General features: G+C 33.2%; 1 protein-coding gene across 2 annotated transcripts in view; it reads right to left on the bottom strand.

Annotated features, from left to right (window-relative positions):
- Positions 1-23,429, bottom strand: part of GRIK2 (glutamate ionotropic receptor kainate type subunit 2) — an 819,862-nt gene that overhangs the window by 318,532 nt on the left and 477,901 nt on the right. For both annotated transcript variants that reach the window (XM_001367939.3, XM_056818623.1), the window contains one exon: positions 21,998-22,111. In XM_001367939.3, the coding sequence (XP_001367976.1) occupies positions 21,998-22,111 (114 nt within the window). The remainder of the gene's footprint in view (positions 1-21,997; positions 22,112-23,429) is intronic.

Below are 23,429 nucleotides of genomic sequence, written 5' to 3'. Positions count from 1 at the left end.
GGAGATGGAATGACTTCTCTATTTCTGTATATAGATATGGATGATTTCTTAATATGCTCTTAATGAAATTAAAATTTCATATTATAGTTCTAGGATTCTTCTATTACTCTTTTACTCAAATATAGGAGTATCACAAAAGGATGTTCCCAAAATGCTTGTTAAAAAGTTTAGCAGTGTATGGCATACAGCAGTTGCTATAGAAATGATTATTCACTCTCCCCTTCTCTCTAAGTTGTGAAAGTTCATAAAGAAATCTTATGTAGCTATTAGCCTTTTTGATTCTCACAACAGTCCTATAAGGTAAGTGATAGATAAGTTATTCTTGTTTGTTGTTCCATCATTCAAATGTGTCCAACTCTTCATGACCTCATGGACTCATCCTTGGGGTTTTCTTGGGAAACATTGATGTATAGAGACTGTATTGAGTAATAACAATAACACAAGATGATCAATTATGAATGAAAATATTATCAAAAAGGCAAGGACCTAGGACAACTCCAAGGGCCACATGTTGGATAAGCATATCCACAGATATGGAAGAAACAGATGGAATCCAAGTGCAGACCAAGATAACCCTTTTTTTAACTTTATTTCCTCCATGAATTTTTATCTAGTGTAAGCAATATGTCTTTTTTCACAACATCAAGAACATGTAAATGTGTATTATATGGTTGTATATACAACATATCATATTACCTGCCTTCTTGGGGAGGAGGGAAGGTTGGGGGGAAGGAGAGGATGTGGATTGCAAAATGTCAGAAAACAAATATTAAAAACTGTATCAGCATATTAAAACAAAAAAAAAATACTGCAGTGGTTTGCCAGTTCCTTTTCCAATGTATCCTTAATTTATAGAATCAGAACTGAGGTAAATAGGGGCTAAGTAACTTGCCCAGCATCACACACCAATAAGTCTCTAAGATTGTATTTAGGCTGAGATATTCCTGACTCCAGACCAGCTCTCTATTCATGAGCTCCTCCCTTCGTGTTTAACAGATATAAAAAATTGGCCTGTGAGAGCTTTAGTGACTTACCTTTGTCAAGTCAGTGAGTATTTATTAAGTATCTACTATGTGTCAAGAGCCACGCCAAGTGCTAAAGATACCAAAAAAGTATACCTTCGAGAAGCTTATATACAAATGGCCACACTACTAACAAGTGTCTTTCATGGCTCCTCTCCAGAACCCTTGTCAATAGAGCACGTTGATTTTTATGTATTAATTTAACATTTATGTGTGAGCAATATACATTTCTGGAAGCCAAATATTTATAAAAACATATGTTTGTGTCCATATAAACAGGAAATCAAATACTCAAGTGGCACTGTGATATTAATAATGTGTCTATTCCCACAAATAATACAACAGAATACTATGAAAGTCTTGTCCATTTCTTCTCATAAACTTGCCACAGGAACCTAAAAAGAATCCTGGTGTCTTCCTTATTTCTCAAGATATTAGTTAAATATTATAGAGAAGGATTCATTCTTGCTACATGATCAACCTATCTTCTGCATAGGTACCAAATATTTTCCATAAATTATCAAAGTCATTTAGTACCATAGCCATTCCAGAGACTAGAGTGAAAAGGATATGGAAAGGTTTTGCCTGGGCTTGGGCTTGCTCTTAACCCATACATACATTAAATAGAGCAGAACCAGAAGATTTTGAACTTTTCTTAAGTATTCTAAAGGAATCTCTAGATCAACAGATAGCAGTATCTATAATGGAAACTAAAGATACTCTGAATATAATGTCATTACTCCATAAAAAGCCCATCTAAGAAACTACACAATCCTTATGAAAAATTTCCTGAGAACACCATGAAAAAGGAGAAAAGACTGCAAGCAAGTACAGGTTATGAGTTACCCTTTTGCCATATAAACACTTTAAGCTTGATCTGACGTCCCCCTGGACTTTGTCTCTATTATGTGATTGTGTTACAGACATTTTTGTAAAGAAGAAAGAGTTTTGTTTATGTTCTTGGTTTTTATTTTATTTTTTGGACCACCAATTGCATCCTACTCAATCAATATCCCTTCTTAAAAGCCTGTCCAAACACTGCTCCTGTGCAAGACCATTCCAGTTCTAAAAATTTTTCACACTTAGTGGAAAGCCCCTGATTGACTGATTGAGTCATTCATTGAAACCTATTTTTCACTTGTTAAGGTATCAGGTCACCTTATCATTTACTTTAAGAAGAATGGGGTGACTTGACTGGGTAAATCAATAAAGTGCATCAATGCTCACACAACTTCATATATTAAACCAATTTTAGGTCATTTTCCCCATGAGTTCTTATATCTCCTTGCTTGGCAAAAACCCAACACAAGTAATTGCTAGGGTTTTTTTTTCAACTTTTTATGATGGCAGGTGATTTGAATTGGATAAATTTATGTTTGAAATTATTCTAGTCTGTGTATGATCCTTCTATCCACATACCACATTTATTGTCCGTAGCTCACTGAAATGTGAGGATAATGTTATCTTAGGTACCATAACTCCCTTTCCCTCATTTTTATTCTTTCTTCTAATTTTATTCTAACTTTGATCTTTACAAGTCAGGATTCTAATTATGTAGAAATAGCTGATTTTGTGATAACAGCTAATAAAGAAATGAGTCATTTTCTATTTTTTAAAATACAATTAAATTCATTCTTGGATGCTATTTGGTACTCATCATTTCATATTTTTATTATTTTATCAAAGATAGAGGCATGAGGCATCTAGGTAGTCTATATCAGAGATGTCAAACATTCAGCCCAAAGACTGCAGTACAGCCTGTCCCAGATTAAAATATAATTGAGAAACATTTAACAAATAAAAATACAATCGAATATTGATAAAATTAATATTTGGTTTTCTAAGTCAATGTAGAGTCTGAAGATATCTAAATGGATGTTTCATTAGTCCCTATTTCTATTTGAGGTTGACACTACTTCAATTTTTTCTCAGTCTTTTTTCTTTATCTACACTTTCTTAAATAATTCTAATAATCCTGTTTTTCCTATTTTTTGCCATGAAATTATCAAGCATTAAAATATACATTGATTTAATTTGGAAGGTCTTACTGAGTGTTTATCAGAGTGTGTGTATGTAAAAATATGTATGTATATGTACAAATATATATATATATAAATGTTTTTGTGGAAGAATTATTATATACAATCTCAGAAACAAATGCACTCACACACTCATATATATGCATATGGGTATATAAATAAATTATATAGATATTGATATAAACACACATATGCTGCATTGCTCCCAAGACCATTGGCCCTACCTCCAACTTGACTCCCGTGGTGATCATCTAAGGGAGCAATAATTGTGGAGAAGAGGGCTACCTTTCCTAGCACCTTCTCAAAACAATTGTGACAGAGGAACAGGTGCCCAGATCATTCTTTGGAGTCCCTGCTTTGCTACTCGACTGGAGACCAAAGCCCTTTACCAAGGGATGAATCTTTGTGAACATGCAACCTGGCAATTTTCTCTGCTGGTGCCATAAAAACCTCTTCTTCAGCAGCCATAGCTACTAATAAACAAGAAAGGAAAATTCTTGCCACATAAGTCATTGGCATCTTGAAAATGTTTAATATTAGAAAATTAGAAATGTCATTAATGGAAAGTACATTAAAGAAGAAACATTACCCTCTTCTTTAATGTGGTACCATCAAGGCCATTGGTCCTTTCTATCAGATACCAAGTTGAAATCTGCTACATGTGTTGCATCCCCCTATTAGAACATGAGCCTTGAGAGTTCTTTGGATGCTGAACATTTAATACTTTGCTTTATATGTCCTAAGTATTTAATAGATACCATTTATTTAATTCACTTTCAAATGTTATTAGAGAAGAGCAGAAACTCTGGCTGTATCAGCTAGATTAGAAGTACTTCCGATACTATTAGGTGATAAATTTCTTTGTCATCTGAGGATGACTTCAGCTAAACTCAGAACAACTTAATACCAGAAGGCTGGCCAGTGGAATAACTATGTATTTCTGTATATGTCTATATCTATACATCGATTTATACATAATATATAAATATATACACCTGTATCTAAAATACATATATGCACAGACATATGTACATATGGAAAGAGAACACATGTACCATCAAAATCATAGATCTTCTGAAGTGTTGAAAAATATTTTAATTTAACAAAATATTCATTAACATACCTATTGCTGAAAAAAAGTCTGAGAGTTGGAAGGGGTTTTTAATGGAAAAAAAAACTTTCTAATTTACAAATAGTCATATTAAATATTTTTATTGCACATGCATTTGATCTTATGTTTCTCATTCAGTTAAATAGTACAAATTCAGAAGATAATAATAATTATATCCAAATTGTTTTTGTAATTTTGTTTCAATATATTTATTTTGTGTAATTCAAAATGATATTTAAGAGGAAAATATGCATATTAAATAGAAATAGTATTAAATCATTATTGTGAGATAGGTGGAAACCTTGGTTAATAAATTTAAATGATTATTTTGTGTTGTCACTATTCAGATAACTCAGCTTCTATGTTCTCTCAATCTCCTCCAATATTATCATTTTTTCAAGTCTGTCATTTATATCCAAGAGCAAGATGTTTTCAAATGCCACAGGATATCTAGCATATGCTCATTTCACTGTACACTGAAATGAATTTTTTTTTCTTTTCTGAACTCTAAAGACTCAAAGCACAATTAGCAAAAGATTTAGCCTGAAGTCAGTCATAACTGAAATAACAAGGGATAAAATTATGTTAAAAGATCTGTACATTGAGGATGTAGCAGAAAATGGATAAAACATAAGGGTCAGGATTTAGAAACAGAAGACTTGGAGTTGATTCTTCTTTTTGCTAGCTCTCTGATAGTGAACAAATCAATGAACCTCTCTTGCCTTTATTTACTCATTTACAAAGGAGGGTTGGGGTTAGATAGTGTTGGATAGCTGGATAGTGGAAAGAACACTGAACTTGGAATCAGAATTTTACTTTGTAAATATTAAAATTAATATTCAATACTCCAAGTATTAACTTAATACTATTTATTAAAATCCACTTAGAGCAAAGAAGAATTTTTTAAAAACAGAGAAAGGAAAAAAAAAAACACTCCCTTCCTCCTCGTTGGGACAAGCCAGAGAGAGAGCTTACAGGAAAGCATCTATGTGTGAAGGAAGTTGAAACTGAATACCAAATTAACCAAAGATACATGACAGGAAAAGGAAAAGGGTTGTGGGAAATGTAGTCTCTAGGGTTCAAAATTCTAAATCAATATGAATCCCCTGTGATCCTTTGGGAGACCGGTCTCTCCAATAGATCATGAAAACATAACTAAGTTATTACTATATAATTTGAAATATAGGTATATACAAATAATACAGTTTTAAAGGAAATTACAATAATTTGGGGATAAGAGGAAAATAAAAAAAGAAAATGAACAAAACCAATAATAGGTGCATTGACAAAAATCCAATTAGGGGGCAGTCCCCTTTGGCATTAGAGTGTACATTCAAAACTAAAGCATTCAACCCTCCCAAAGTTCAAATTCGCCACATCTCAAAGTTCAATCTGGATCTTCTGGTGCAATGTGTGGTCTCTGTAGGCATCTTCACAGTGACTTCTAGATTCTAGGAGGTAGTCTCTTGTTCTAAATTAGGCTCAAATTCAAGTCAAAGTTCACAACAATAACATAGTTCCTCCTGAGAAAAATAATAATACATTTCCCCCCCCTGAGGAGGATACAGAAATACACATAGGAATTACACAGTGATACATGGTCAAGTCATAAGGCATATGAAAAAAAAGGCATATCAAAAACATCAAAGAAGTCAAAGAAATTTTAAAAATAACCTCTGAGACAAATATAAAATATAAAAAGAAAACCTGAAAAAATTCTGAGAAGGAAAAAGAAAAAGAGAAAAAAAAAGAAAAAGAAAAAAATTCAAAAATCATAACAGGTTCTTATAGCAATCTATTTCCAATAGCATGCAACAGCAATCATTCACTAACCCAATTTAGCAGCCTGGACTACAGTAAGTTGCCACATCATGAAAGAAAATCCCTATCTGGCAATTTATTAGCTATGCAATCAAGGTACGTCAATTATTCTGCTTTCTTGTCTGTAAAATAAAGAGATTGCACTTGTTTACTTCTGAGGTTCTCCTACATCTATATTTATCAAGCTCTAATTATAGGCTTATAACAATCTCCCTGGGCCTCTATTTCCTCATCTCTAAATATACATATACATATATCTTGTGTGTGTGTGTATATATATGCATATATATACACAGAAGTATAGATATACATAGAAATATAGATATATAGGGGATTAAATTAGATAATCTATAAAGTCCATTTTGTCAATAAATACTATGGTTTCTCAGTGATTGATATGAATTATTTCTCATCATAGATACCATACATTTGTATTTTGGATCTGAAGTACTTTTATCCCAAATTTTTCATTTGGCAAATGAGGAAATTTAGTTTTATTTTTTCCTAAGAACATCAGAGTTATCTATATATTTTGAGGTGCTTCCTACAATACCTCACTGTGCAATAATTGATTTTTGTTCATTAAAAACATTAGTTAATTCCACTTAAAAGGTTAGGCTTTATTTGTTCCTAATGTTACAGTGTTGTATAAATCCTGAGAAATGTACAGAAGCCTTAAAACATTTTTATTTAAATGAAAGTCTTTTTTTATTAAAATCAATATAAATAAATTAAAATACATTACTAAGTTAAAATACATATAAAATTAAAATGAAAGGTCTATCCATGTGAAATAAAAATAAAATGCTACTTTATAAGCAAACTACCAGGTACTGAAAAAGGAGGTAGGGTATCTTCTTAAATCATTTAATAGGCAAGATGGATTTATCTTTATTCTGTTTTAGCCTCAAACATTCCATGAAAAATTCTGCTTTTATTATTAGTTATGGTTTCAGAACTAATGGAGGTCTGTAGAATTGCCATTGTTGTTCCAGAGAGTTCTGGTGTTTCTGGTCTCTTTTTCCACACTCTCGCTGAGGAAGTTTGAAGGCTGCCATACCTAATTAACATTTATGTCAACTGCATGGAGTGCACAATGGGTTATCACAATTGGAAGTCAGAATGCCAGGAGGGAAAAGTGAAAAAGCCTAGCAGCGACCATCAAAACAATTTAATGTCTTTCTCTGGCCTTCAACAGAATAAGCTTCTAGGAGAGGAATTTGCAAAGGAGGACTGGAGTGGGAGGGTCAAAAATTATAGAAGGAAAATACTCCACAAAGGCATATTAGATTTGTCTCTTCCTAGAAAAACAAAACTTTTTTTTCTTGACTGCCACCTTTAAAATATTTAGAAGACAGTTTGACCTGACCTTTCTGGCAAATGAATCCTCATCATTATATTTCTCAGGTTAGTGGATTAAAAGCCATGAAATCAAAGTGTAGCTCCCCTGCAGGCCAATGCTTCACCTTACTAAACCTTTAAATAAAACATGTTATTATTTAAGCTTTCTTCTTTCCAGACTCTAAACTCATTGACTAGCATCCCAGAAAAGCTTTCTTACAAGCAGCTTCCATGAACTGCAATACATTACAAACTGTATTCACCTGGATTCAGATCCCACATTGGATGCTTACTACCTGTGTGACATTTATCAAATCACATATCCTAGCTGGGCCTCAGTTTCCACATCTACAAAATGATATGGTTGGCTTAAATGGCCCCTGAGGTCCCTTTTAGATTTAGTTCTATAATCATGGGGAATAGAGTCTAAAATTTACACAATGTACAAACGATATTAAATTTTACAGGTACAGGTAAAAAGCAGATGGAATAGCAGTGACAGATGGAAAAAAAGAGCATGGTATTATATACTGTCACATTCCTTAAAGCCATGAGTGTGTATGGCAGGAGCTGGGAAGTGTGTTACTGTATGTTAGACATACTACCTTTTTGTGTTACTAAATTTGTATAGCTGAGTGGATTATCATTTGGTTTATCACTAACATTTTCTGCTTTGAGCTCTGCACAAATAGTTGTATTTTGGCCATTTTATCATCATTATCCCCAATGAGGAGGAAAAGAGAATGATGCTGAAACTGAATTTGGTCAAAAAGGCATAATATTTCCTGTTAAAGGCTTTTTCATAGAAAAGTTGTACCTACAGTCTAATCTCAAATCTTTCTTATATGTGCAATTTTAATTTAACCACAAATTGCCCTCAATGATCAAGACCTGATGATACCAAAGTTATTGGCACAAATTCCATTTAGACTTTTCTAATACTTTTAATTTTCTTTCCAGATTTCTCAGCAAAGTCAGTAGAGTTCATAAACTCACATTCTCCAAATATGTAAATGTGGCATCATTTCAAAAAACACTAATCTGCAAACTTCCATATCTAATCTTTCACCAAGAAATCACAATTCTTTCTCTATACATCTCAGATAAACATCTTTCTTTCCTACAAATTATCAATCTATACCCTAATTATTTCAAGTATCACAGCTGTTGTTCTACCAACCTTATATTTTTCCATAATATATATAATAATTATTATATTTCCAAGTTTCATTTTGATCATGTTTATTTTCAGAATCCCATACTGGTTTCTGATTGCCTCTCAAATAAAATCAAATTAATCCTCACCATATAATCCTCTCAATAATTTCTTACATTGTTACTTTTCTTTAAAAAAATCTCTACCTTCTATCTTAGAATATGCTACTAAAAACTGGGTTCCATGGCAGAAGATTAGTATGGACTTTTCTTTATGTCCTAAGTGCTTAGTACAGTATCTAGCACATATTAGGACTTTAATAAATGCTTATTAATGGTTTGGTTCTTAAGACAGGGCAAAGGCATAATTTTCTAGTTATGTAGCTTAAAACTATAAAGGATTTCAACAATCATCTAGTTTAAATGCCTCCTTTCCTGGGTTTCCAGGCTTAGATGGCCACAGAGTAGAAACAAGGGTTTTACTCTCCTTATAACTAACCAATATAAAGTACTTCAAAAGGACAAAAATCAAAATTAGATGGGCGAAGATGTTCTACTGTAGCATACAGTCTTGAAGGTAAGCAGGATTTGGGCATTTCTACACTATAAGGGGGTAAAATTACACTTACCAAAGCATGAGCTGATCACCCCTCCCCCAGTCCACCTATAGCACCAGAGTCAGAATGAGCAAGGGGCAATCTCTAGATTCTCAGGGGGCTGACTAAGGACACCACAGACTCATCCCTGAGGGCAGCAACACTTGGAACCTCAGGAGGCAGAGGAACACAGGGCTTGGGCACAGAGATAGGGCAGAGAGGGGCTGCCCACAGCAGAAATGTTGGAGACTGAAAAATAGCCTCAGGGCAAAAACCTCTTTGTAGCTCAATACACAGTGACCTACCTACCCTCCTCACTTAGAATTCTGGCTCAGAAGGGAAGATAAAACTAACATAGTGATGGCCACCAATACCTAAAAACTAAAATCTACAACTACCAACAACAAAAAAAATAATTAAGAGTCTCAGAGGATAATGACAAACAGGCAAACACATCCAAACTTCCCCCCAAATTGGAAATTGGTCACAAGCTCTCAAGGAATTCGAATTTGAGTTTGAGAACCAAGTAAGAAAGAAAGAAGAAACTTGGCAAGAAAAGTAGGAAATAGGTCAATAGGAAAATAGGAGTTTAAAAGACAGAATCTCCCACTTGGAAAATGAATTGCAGAAATCACATGAAATGATAAGTAAATTGGAGACCAGGACAGACCTGCTAGAAGCCATGAAAATCAGGATAGATCAAACCAAAAAGAGAAATCAAAAGATCATAGTTAAAAACCAATCATTAAAAATTAGAATTGGGAAAGTAGAAGCAAGAAAACTGCACTGATATTATTGAACAAGAGGGCAAAAAATAAACATTGAAAGAGTTTAAAGATCACCCTCTATATTAAATCTTCAAAAGTCAACCCCTAGAAATGTAATTGAAAGGGAAAATTCAGATATCGAGGAGCACCAATCAGTATTACACAGGATCTGGCAGTCTCCATGCTAAAGAACCATAAGGCTTGGAATATGATATTCTGAGCGGCAAGACAATTAGGCCTACAATCAAGGATCACCTAAGCTTCAAAACTGACTATATACTTCTAGGGAAAAAAATGGGCATTTAACAAAATAGAAGACTTCCAAGTACTTGTAAAGAAAAGAACAGAACTAAACAGAAAATTTGATGTCCAAATACAAAATTCAATAGAAAAATGAAAGGGTAAGCAAGAAAGTGGGGAAAAAATTTATAGGCTTCAGTAAGGTCAAATTGTTTATATTCTTATATGGAAAATTGATATTTGTTACTCACAAAAAACTGTATTCACTATCATGGTACTAGGAACAATTCTTCATAGATAGAGTTTGGGGTAGTTAGTGGTTTAAGATGATCTATAAAAAAAGGGGGGTGAAGAAGATGGCACCAAGAAAAACTTGAAGGAAGAAGAAAAATAGAATAAATTATACTACATAAAGAGGTGAATGGGAGGGGGAGTGAATAATACTATCATAAGAAGGACAGGAAGAGAGTAGTGATAGGTAATATTTAAACCTTACTCTCAGTGGAATCAGTTCTGAGAGGGAAAAGCATCTAGATACATTGGGGGTATCGAATTCTATATTATCCTATAGGGAAGCTGAGAGGGTAAAACCAAGGGGGAAAGTGAGGCGGGGAATAGAAAAAGAGAAGGAAAAAGAGGGGGAAAGGAATTTAGTAGATCCTAAAGAAAAATAAGTGGGGAATAATAATGGAGGTGGTGGAAAGGGAAGTAAAATAAGGGTGGGGATTAGAGGGACTGATTAAAAACAAAACACTGGTGTAGAAGGAAATAGGGAAAGAAGAAGGGGCAGGACTAAGAGAGGAATTCAAAATGATGGGGAATACACAAGTGGTAATCATAACTTTGAATGTGAATGGGATGAACTCACCCATAAAGCAGGAGCAAAGAGCAGAGTGGCCTAGAAGACAAAATTCTACCATAAGTTGTCAACAAGAAACACATGAGGAAGGTAAACACAAAAAAGGATAAAGGTAAGAGGCTAGAGCAAAATTTATTGGGCATCTACTGAGAAAAAGAAGACAGGACTTGTGATCATGATATCTGACAAAGCTAAATTAAAAATAGATCTGATTAAGAGAGGGAAAATAATTACATCCTGATAAAGGTCAGTATAGACAATGAGGAAATATTAGTACTCAACATGTATGCACCAAATGGTATAGCTTCCCAGTTTTTAAAGGAGAAACTATTGGAGCTCAAGGAGGAAATAGATAGTAAAACTACAAAACTGGGAGACCTGAACCTTCCTCTATCAGCTCTAAATAAACTAAACCAAAAAATAAATAAATAAATAAGAAAGAGGTAAGAGATGTAAATGACATCTTATAAAAATTAGAGTTAATAGATATATGGAGAAAAATAGGAACAAAAATATACCTTCTCTTCAGCAGCACATGATACATTTACAAAGATTAACCTTATACAAAAGCACAAAAACATTGCAAACAAATATAAAAAAGCGGAAATAATGAATGCAACCTTTTCGGATCGTAATGCAATAAAAATAATAATTAGTAAAGATACATGAAAAGGCAAATCGAGAATTAATTAGAGATTAAATAATATGATTATTCAAAACTGGTTGATTAAAGAACAAACCATAGAAACAATTAATAATTTCATTGAAGAGAATGTCAATGAGGAGACATAGTATAAAAATCTATGAGATGCAGCCCAAGCAGTGAAAAATTATATCCCTGAGTGCATATATCAACAAATCATAGAGGGAAGAGGTTAATGAATTGGGCATGCAAATTAGAAAAACAAAAAAAAGGGAACAAATTAAAAATCTGCAAATAATAGCTCAATTGGAAATCCTAAAAATTAAAGGAGAAATTAATAAAATTGAAAGTAAAAGAACTATTGAATTAATAAATAAGACTAGGAGCTAGTAATTGAAAAAAAAACAAATAAAATAGATAAAAAACTGGTTAATCTAATAAGAAAGGAAAGAAGAAAACCAAATTAACAGTATCAAAGAAGAAAAGGGAAATCTCACCACTAATGAAGAGGAAATTAAGGGAATTAATAAGAACTATTTTGCCCAACTATATGGCAATGATTACAACATTATAGGTAATATGAATGAATATTTTCAAAAATATAAACTGCTTAGATTAATAGAAGAGGAAGTAGAACGCTTAAATAATCCCATATCAGAAACAGAAATCAAACAAGCCATTTAAAGAACTCCCTAAGTAAAAATCCTCAGGGCCAGATGGTTTCACAAGTGAATTCTACCAAACATTTAAAGAACAACTAATCCCAAACACTATACAAACTATTTGACAAAATAATCAAAGAAGGATTTCTACCAAATTCCTTTTATTAAACAAATATGGTACTGATTCCAAAGTCAGGCAGGTCAAAAAGCAAAGAAAGAAAACTACAGACCAATCTCCTTAATGAACATAGATGCAAAAATCTTAAATAGAATACTAGGGGAAAGACTCCAGCAAGTGATACGAGGATTATTCCCTATGATCAGGTGGGATTTATACCAGGAATTCAAGGATGGTTTAATATTATGAAAATCATCCATATAATTGATCATATCAACAACCAAACCACAGAAGTCATGATTATCTCAATAAATGCAGAAAAAAACCTTTGACAAAATACAATACTCATTCCTATTGAAAACATTAGAAAATATAAGAATAGAAGGACTTTTCCTAAAAATATTAAATGGCATATATTTAAAACCATCAGCAAACATCAACTGCAATTGAGATAAATTAGAAGTCTTCCCAATAAGATCAGAAGTGAAACAAGGATGCCCATTATCACCTTTATTATTTAGCATGCTTCTAGAACCTCTAGCAGTAGCAATTAGGGAAGAAAAAGAAATTGAAGGTATTGAAACAGGCAATCAGGAGACCAAGCTATCACTCTTTGCAGATGATATGATAGTCTACTTAAAGATTCCTAGAGAATCCACTAAAAAGCTAGTGGAAATAATCAACAACTTTAGCAAAGTTGCAGGATCCAAAATAAACCCTCATAAATCATCAGAATTTTTAAATATTTCCAACATATCCCAACAAAAAGAGATAGAGAGAGAAATTCCATTTAAAATCACCCTAGACAATGTAAAATACTTAGGAATCTATTTGCCAAGACAAACACAGGAATAATTTGAACACAACTACAAAACATTTTCCACACAATTAAAACTATATCTAAACAATTGGAAAAACATTAATTACTCATGGGTAGGATGAGCTAACACAATAAAAATGACAATCATACCCAAATTAATTTACCTATTCAGTGCCATACCTATCAAAGTACCAAGACATTTTTTTTACTGAATTAGAAAAAATCATATCAAAGTTCATTTGGAAGAACAAAAGATCAAGAATATCAAGGGAAATAATGAAAAAAAAACTGTGAAGGAAGGTGACCCTAGCAGTATCATATCTTAAACTGTACTATAAAACAGTGATCATCAAAACAATATGGTACTGGCTAAGAGACAGAAGGGAGGATCAGTGTAATAGACTTGGGGTAAGTTACTTCAGCAAGACAGTGTATGATAAACCCAATGAGCCCTTTGGAAACAAAAATCCACTATTTGACAAAAAACTGTCAGGAAAATTGGAAAACAATATGGGAGAGATTAGGTTTAGATCAACATCTCACACCCTACACCAAGATAAATTCAGAATGGGTGAATGACTTGAATATAAAGAAGGAAACTATAAGTAAATTAGGTGAACACAGAATAGTATATTTGTCAGATCTTTGGGAAAGGAACAGTTTTAAGACCAAGCAAGAGTTAGAAAAAATTACAAAATGTAAAATAAATAATTTTGATTACATTAAATTAAAAAAGGTTTTGTACAAACAAAACCAATGCAACCAAAATTAGAAGGGACACAACAAATTGAGAAAAAATCCTTATAACAAAAACCTCTGAGGTCTAATTACTCAAATTTATGAGGAGCTACATCAATTGTACAAAAAATCAAGCCATTCCCCAATTGATAAATGGGCAAGGGACATGTGAGATTAAAAATGAATAAATATTCAAAGTATTTATTATATAACATTTAATAATAATATGTTAGTAAGAAAGGGGTTAACTCAGCCAAGTGAGCAGAGCAGAGAAGAGCCAGAGAGACCTACACCTGCCACATTTTACCAAAACCCCAAGCTCCAAAAAGAGCCCTGCAGCATGTTTCTCAGCCAAATTTATCTCCCAAGCCTCTGTACATAAAATGAGGACATAACTTAAAAGGATGCTGGGTAAAAGTAGTTCAGGTGCAGCAAATTTCTATTTGAACAGGCATGAATAGGCAATTTTTCAGATAAAGAAATAAAAACTATCAATGAGCACATGAAAAAGTGTTCTAAATCTTTTACAATTAGAGAAATGCAAATTCAATCAACTCTGAGGTACCACCTCACAGCTAGCAAATTGACTAATGTCCAGCAAAGGAAAGTAATAAATGTTGGAGAGGATATGGCAAAATTGAGAAACTAATACACTGCTGGTGGAATTGTGAATTGATCCAACCATTATGGAGTACAATTTGGAACTATGCCCAAAGGGCAATAAAAGACTGCCTGTCCTTTGATCCAGCCATAGCACTGCTGGTTTTGTATCTTAATGAGATCATAAGGAAAAAGACTTGTACAAAAATATTTATAGTTGTGCTTTTTGTGGTGGCAAAAAATTGGAAAAGGAGGGGATGCCCTTCAATTGAGGAATGGCTGAACAAATTATGGTTAATGTTGGTGATGGAATACTATTGTGCTAAAAGGAATAAAAGTGGAGGAATCCCATGTGAACTGGAACAACTTAACAGTTAAATATTAAACAGTTAAATATTAAAAACTTAGCCCAGTGTCTCACAGCTCAATAACTATAGAGCTCAGTTTAGAATCTGGGTCTTCTCTCTCATAGTCCAAAACTCTTTGTACTACTCCATGTAATTTCAATTTCTATATATACTTTCATGGTAAGCTAGTTAAAAAGTAAGGCTATTAGAATGTCAGCAAAAAATTTTAATAATAACAAAACTGAATATGAATATGTTGTGCTTGATGAGAAACAATTAAGAAGATAAATGTAGAATTTCATTACTAGGTTGAAAGGAACTTACAAATACATGCAAGAATGTTGGGGCCCGGTGGCACTAGCTTTATATTGTTTTATTTCATTTTGACACATGTCTAGGAAAATAAAACTTATATGACATTTTAAAGTTTTAATTTGTGGCTCACAAATAGGACAGTGAAAGGGAAGAGAGAGATATATAAGTTAAAACTGATAGAGAAGGAAGAGACTGAAAGATGCTTGTGTATTATGAAAAATATATTGCCTAGAGAAGAACTAACCAAACTATAAGCAATACAAGACAGAGGAAGATAGCAAAGAATGATTGATCCTTGGGCAACAAAGTGAGGGTTTATAGATATTAAATGATAAAGTCAGCTTCAGTAACAACCAAATAATATATCTAGTCTTAGATCATTTGGTTGCTACATGGAATAAGTCATGAATATAGGTTTAGGAGAATAATATATTCAGGGTAAATGGATAAAAGGGAATGTACATGATCAATGGAACATTAGAAATTTAGAAGCTAATATATTTATTGTAATTTTCTATATATTTGATGCCAATATTTCTCAAATTAAATTGGCCATTGAATACTTTGTGGCTTAATATTTCATGACAAGCCCATAAATACTCTTTGAAGAGTCCAGACAGTATGGAATGCCCTCAGACTAAGAAGCCCAGGAACACTGTGAATCATTATAGAGAAAATTGATCATATTTTCAAAATAAAAATACAATATATTGTAGTTTTGATGTAAGAATAATTTGTGTTTAATATTTTCAATTAGGAGTTCTTATTCTGGCACATATGAACTTTATATGTGTATATGTATACAGTTGATAATTTTATTTTCAGTAATTGTTTTTCTTCATAGTACCATGCATGTTTATTAATTTAAAAACATTATTGTCAGAAGAGGTCCAAACTGTCTCACCAAACTGCAAAAGAAACATCAATACAATATTCCAAAAACTGTTAAGGATCCCATTTTAGAGTGTAAAAAATCTTGATAGCACAAATATTTTTTTCTCAAGACATAGAACACTTGGATTTTACGGACTACCATTTAGGAACTGTAATCTTAAGGAATATGGATAAGAATGTGGATATTAGGAGGAAAAAGATATTCTTAATGACACAGTGCTGCTTGGTAGTTTCCATGTATGACTGCAAAATGTTTGATGAACAATTGGCATTGATGAACAAATTCTCTGTGATAATAAATTATGGATCAGCATCAAAAAACTTATTGCAATGGAAAGTTTGGCCTAAGAGATCTACTTTTGTTTATATTATATAAGGAGCTTTATGCAGTGAGGTTGGGATAGAGATGGGAAGGCAGGAATGATGAAAGTGCCATTGTTATTGTTTTGTCAAATTTTCTATTTCATGAGAACATGTTTTATTATTAAGAACTTTCCCTCCCATCTATATATGTGTAGGTATATAGTAGGCATATAGCTACATTGGCAAAATGGCATTTGGTTTAATGATTTGAACTAAATGGAAGATGGGTACTGAAAAGTGTGTATTCTTGTGTGGTGGTAGTTGGATGAAGACAAAATCTGCCCACTTAGTTAAGTGCAGGGGGGAAATGCAGCTATACTCTTTGACAGGTGCAAAAACATTTGTTAAATTCAGAGAGCCACAGGAAAGAAACAACCTCCTCCAGAGAAACAGACGTCCATAACAAAGTTACCAAAGGGATTTGTACACCAAAATGCCACTAGAAGGGGAAAAATTAAAAAGAACCAACATTGAAAGTTGCATTAACTAATCCTATTAATGGATAAAAATCGATTGTTACACAGAGAGGCATAGAGGGAAGCACTCAACTTATAAGGTCAAAACTGATGTTTTTTGTTGTTGTTATAGGTTGGAGACTAAAAAATAAGCATCAGTTGGGGAAAAAAAAAACATACCCACTGTAGGAAATTAAGTGCCAGTCAGCCCACCTGAAAAATCATGCCATTTAATAGATCTAAAGAACCAGAGGACAACTAAATAAATCAGAAGGTTCTAGACCAGAGGGAAACTTCAGAAATCATTTAATTGTATTGCCCTTATTATAAAAATGAGTATACTGAGGAACAAAGACTTTGCCAAAGTCAAAGGGTTAGCAAATGACAGAGTCCATATATAAATCTAGGTCTCCTAGTTTCTCTTGCCAAGTTCTATTACAACAGCTTGTTTTCTAGTTTGGGTATTATAGATATGTTAGATCGCTAAATATACTTTTTGAAAATAAGTATAAAAGGAAACAAAACTGCACATTTTTGTTGCCTCTTATAAAGACATGCACATATGTTTAATGGTTTTATATAATGAAGACTTTATATGAAATAGCAGAAGGAACCAGAAACATAACTTTGAGTAAATGACTGTGCCACTGTCATCATGCTCAATACATGGAAGAAAGGCAAGTTAACCACAAATGACTATAAATAGTGGTTGTCTCAGAATATCACAAGATTGGAAAGGAGGGTCTCACACCTATGATAATCATAAATGCACTCTGTGGATTTTCTAGGCTCACCATCAATCTCACAGTTATATGAATATGTAAGAATGTTGCTTTATGCAAATCAACCATAATTAAGATAACTAACAAGACTCTCTATGCCCAGATTTATTTATTTATTTGATTCCCATGCCTCTCTGATTGAATTATAGGATCAACCAACTTCTGGTTGAAGAGAATCAGCTACATTATGTGATATGCATATAAAACCTCAGTCTTCGAATAATAGGCAAACTTCTGCTAATTCCCTAAAAGGAAATGGTCCATGGCATATAAGAATATCAGACTTCTCTCCCTTAAAGAGAGAATGACTTTGTCAGTTTTGAAAGATAAGAATATGTGAGTTTCCTGTAATTTCAGTATCAGTGTCCCTATCATGCAACGGCCAACAGTTGCCTTTGTGTCAGGAGCTAAGGATAAACTAGACATATTAAGGTAAGATAACTTTGAGACTCTACATGGGCACTGAACCTTGGTCATTATTGAAGAGGAACATACAACAAAGGGAAACTTCATGAAGACTCTACAAATTAAGAAAGGAAAGGATTTTCATAATTCAGGAGCTATAAATTACCCTTTTACCAAATGTATCTAAACTTGAGACTGCTTTCTCCTAGGATCATGCATTCAGAGAGAGTATATCTTGGATTTGTAGGATATTCCTATCAACCCATCTTATTATACCATATTAGTAAATACTCTTTATTAAAAAAGGATTGACACTGGTTGACTAAATGATATTAAATGTTTAATTGATACTGGAGAAAACACCGGATGAGGCCTGATGAGTAATAGGGCTATCCCTAGAACCCTTAAAGAAAAAATAGCCACCTTCTGGGGACTCAACATGACAGTACTAGTAGGAGTTGTGGGAAATAGGCCAGGAGGGGGCTTTAAAAATGAAACATTAGGGGGAAGCTCAGTGGATTGAGAGCCATCCCTAGAGACAGGAGGTCCTAGGTTCAAATTTGGCCTCAGACACTTCCCAGCTGTTTGACCCTGGGCAAGTTACTTGACCCCCATTGCCTAGCCCTTACCACTCTTCTGCCTTGGAGCCAATACCCAGTATTGATTCCAAGACAGAAGGTAAGGGTTTTTAAAACAAAATTTTTTTAAATTAATGAAACATTACTAAAAGAAATTTCCCAAATTTGTATTTGTTCTAGGTATCTTTAGCAAATGTTTTTGCTGGAGCATATTTTGTATGTTCCAGGGTTGGGAATGTGAAGGGAGAAAAGAAAGGCTCATGACAATTCAGAATGCGATTTTATCAAGTCAAGTTATTGTATGTTTTTTTTAAAAAATGTCTCTGTTATATTGGAGGAAAAGGAAAACAAGAAATAACAGAAAATGTTAGAAAATTATAGTAGGTTGGTCATGATAGGGAGTCTGATTATCACCCTCAAAGAGCCTACAATAATAGAAATTATTTGCCAACTTGGAAGAAGAGCTTGGTTTCAAATGAATTTTCAGTGGGAAGTAGAATGATGAAAGCTCCAGGGCATCTGAGCAACAATGAAATGGGTAGTTGTCTACTCTTAGAAACAAAAATCCAACTTTTCTCTGAGTCACTAATCTGTGCAGGCACCTAGTTTGGAAAGCATCCAATTTAAAGTGTTAGTTTTCAACCAAAATCTGATTTGGGCCAAGAACTGCAATAGAAAGTAAATCATTTATTGTGGGTTTTTTCTACATTTGGTTATTATAATACCATTTCACCCTTCCCCCATATTAACTATTCAATTTAAATTAAAAATTATTATTACACAAGAAACCATGTGAAATGGTAGTCATTAATATAAAAGGAAGCACCTAGAAAAAAAGAGCACACTATGATTATAGTAATGATTGGCACATTGAAGATAATGTAATATAAATTGCCTACTTGTTTCCTTGGGTACTAAAACATAGACATTTAGCATGAAGTATGATAGGAGAGAGGTCTTTGGGTCTATACTACAGAGGCAAAATGAGCCATAATACTTTATTCCAACATGTGGAATCTTTCCTCAAAGTATTCATCAGTGAAACAAAGGCCTCATCATTACATATCAATTTTCTCCACTTCTCTACATAATAAACTACATAATCTAATCTACATGATAGAATAAATTATCTTTTTGCTAGATTATCAAATTATATGCTCCATTTCATAAGGTCATAGACTTAAAGCTATAAGGTATATCTGAAGTCATCTGGTACTTTAGTTCTGAGCTTTTCTTAGTTTTAGGCATAATAGTATTATCCTAGTATCGTTAAGTATCTATATGAGTGAAAAGTAAAAAAGACTTCTTAATAAAAATAAACTATCCATATATTTATGAGATAATATATCATGGAGTTATAAAGCATACTTTCAGCTTTGACATGACTTATCTTGGTTGTCATTTTTGCTTTAAGATGTTTAACTGTTTAAAGATGGTACACAGAGAACTACATGAAATAGTTCCTAAATTCAAATACCTTGAAATCCTCTCCAGGGGCAAGATTAACATATAACAAAAAGTAAAATACAGTATCATAGTAATGTCAAACTCAAATAGAAACAGGGGCCTGTAAAACACATATAAAGATGCTTGCAGGTTGCAAATTGACTTTGAAAATTGCATATTATAATTATCTTTGTTCTATTATATTTTATTTTTTTAATTATTTCCAATAATATTTTAATTTAATTTGGACTGTACTTAAGTATGTTGCCTTCTCTTTTCAAACATTCTATGGCAGGAGTTTTAAAGAAGGATGCAATCAGTGTGAACTTGAGATGTCAGGGATATCTTTACAGAGAATAGACCTCCACAGAGTATTAAGAGGTGGGCCGAATATGAAGGCATAGTAGAGAGGGTGCTGAGCCTAGTCAGAATGACTCATTTCCTGTGTTCAATTTCAGCCTTGGTCTCTTATTAGCTTTGTGACCCTGGGCAAGTCATTTAACTCTATTTTCCTCAGTTTCTCATCCTTAAAATGAGCTGGAGAAGAAAATGACAAACCTTTCTATTATCTTTCCCAGGAAAACCCCAAGTCTGCTCACAAAGAGTCAGGCATAACTGAAAATGACTGAGTAACAAACAAGAAGAAAATCTGAAGAGTGAAGACATTGCAGAGGGCAAAAACAGAGCAAAGGCATGGAGATAGAAATGACAATGCTATTGTAAAGTAATGGAAGATAAGACTGACTGGATTACGTGAGGCCAGATCAAAGAAAAATTGATAAGGCAGGCAGATTAATTTGCATTTACTACTATAGGCAGTTCTCTGCTCCACCCCAAGCCTGTTCCAAGCATTGGAATGAAACAAAAATCATGCAATAATTTCCATCACTGATAATTCATACCAGCTATATAAAGTTGTGCTTCCTGATCAAGTTTCTTCACCCTTAAACATGTATATTTGTCATACCTATGAAGCTGGAATTCATTACTATGACTAAAAGGACAAAAAAATTCATTCAATCTGGTTGGAATTGTTAGGATAATTCAGATTTTTCTAGTCATAAAAAATTTTTCTACTTGATGCCTGTTTGAACATTAATCCCACATTACTATTGGTTTCTAAAAATGTTAATACTTGAACATTAGACTTTTGAAGTAGATAGAAACCCTACCAACTCCTGAAGATACACTCTTTTGTCTTTAAATGAAAATTGCTTTTCTGAATGGTAGTATAGGTACAAGTGATCACTGCAGTGTAAGCTCATTTAAAATGTATAATTATAAGAGAGGTAAAAAACCTAATTTATCAATGTTAATTTAATTCTCTTCTTACTGAAAATGTCTTCTTGGAAAAAAATTTCATTTAATTTCAGCAAGAAGGTTAGCAAAGAAAAAGTGCTTCTTCATGATGAAAACAAAACAGATCGAAGTTAAAACATAATTTTAGTGGGAAAATATTGGGGGAAATGTCTTTCTGACAATGAAATACATTTTCAGGAAATGAAAGCAAAACTTAAGTTCATTTCCTGCTGTTCGTTTGCCCTTTTTTGTACATTTTTTTATTTTGTGCATTTTGACATTGAAAAGACTGCTATATTAACTCATTTTGTACAAACTTAAAGATTTCAGTTAACATATAAAGCTAAATTATTAATCAACAGAGGCAGCACACAAATTAAAGTAATTCACATCAGTGAAGCCTAACAAAATAAAAATCTGTGACTAAATTAACATCGGCGCATCTATTATACACTAATTGCTAAATAACTGTAAAATACATTGCATACTGTTCATTAGTGTCCCAATTAGAATATCTTTTTCTATCCAATTCTTACACACATCAATATTTCTCTAAAAGGAATGTGGATATAATTACTTACCAAAATGGTAGTAACAACCAAAGAGCGATTGGATAAAGAATCTGTAATGTTGGCAGGTTTTCCCTTTTGACTTTCCGTCATGTTCAGACCACTGGCTGGATCCCAGGTTCCAATCTATAAAACAGCATATGTACTTTATCAATTGTCCATCAGACACCTAGGAGAGAGTACTGTCAGAGAAAAGTTAAGTCTGCCAACACTTATTATTCACCTCTGCTACATTATCTGCCGTCGTTATATTAAAGTCTGCTTGTTTAAAGCATGATTCACTGCTCTGTGAAGTGTGTCTGCTGAAGTGTGACATTAAAGAACAAAATGATCCCTTCAGTGTCTACAGCCAGTATGAGTGCTTAAATTTCCATTCAAATTTTCATTCACCAAATATACTACATTAGATGATACTTTAACAGCTGGACAGGAACTCATTAATAGTATATATCTTTTACAGTACCCAATATGTTCCAATCTCACTCTAAATACATCAGATGAGATGATGTGGGACAAAAAGAAAATAGAGAGCAGAATATGGCTATATGTAGAATTGGGTTTTAGAAGGACCTTAGAATACCTTCCTTGTTTAACATCTATGATAAACAATATTCTGTCTCATTTTAATGGACCTTTGAGGAAAATAGTACAAAAATTTATTTAATCAAATTCTATTGTAAGTAAATTCCTCCTTTTACCTACCTAATTCTACATGATATTTTAAGTTATTTATCTTGGGGTTAGGCTAGGAGGCACATTCCACTCACTCTATATGCCTAATTTCTTTAGTCCCCCCAATTTTCCTGTCTTCCAAATCTCTTCATTACTTTTGAGGGCATCACTGTCCTCCCAGTCACTTAGCCTTACCACCTTGATACCATCCTTAAGTCTTCATTTGGACTCACCTTACTTAGCTAATCTATTAACAAATCTTGTTTCTCCTTTCACATTTCTTGTACATATTTTCCTGTCTCTATTCAAACATTTGCCACCCTAGTACACGAGCTCCTTATAACATGTCCAGATTATTGTTGGTGTTCCTGCCTCAAATGTTTTCCCATTGTAGACAATTTTCTACTCAGATGCTGATAGGATCTTCCTCAGGTCTGACCAGGTTACCTTTCTACTCCATAAAGTCCAGTGGCTCCCTATTGCCTGGTTTCTTAGCCTACTCCCTGGCCCACAAGTAATGTCTGTCATCTGAGACTACTTCTCTATAGTCTATCTTGTATATACATAGTTATTTGCTTCTGTGTTTGGTGTTTGTTTTTGTTTTGGGTGGTTGGTCTGTTTTTTTGTATCCTCAGTACTTATTGATTTGGTAATGCTTATTAATTGACTGGTATATCTCTTCTATTTGCAGATTAAGACCAATGAAAATATCCTTATGATCATTTAGAAGTAACAAAATAATGGCACTATGCCAACCAGCATTACCAAATGA

Source organism: Monodelphis domestica, chromosome 2, assembly GCF_027887165.1.
Source record: "Monodelphis domestica isolate mMonDom1 chromosome 2, mMonDom1.pri, whole genome shotgun sequence".
In the NCBI taxonomy this organism is placed as follows: Eukaryota; Metazoa; Chordata; class Mammalia; order Didelphimorphia; family Didelphidae; genus Monodelphis; species Monodelphis domestica.
Note: the sequence above shows the minus strand (reverse complement) of the source record. Positions and strands in the feature narration are given on the sequence as shown.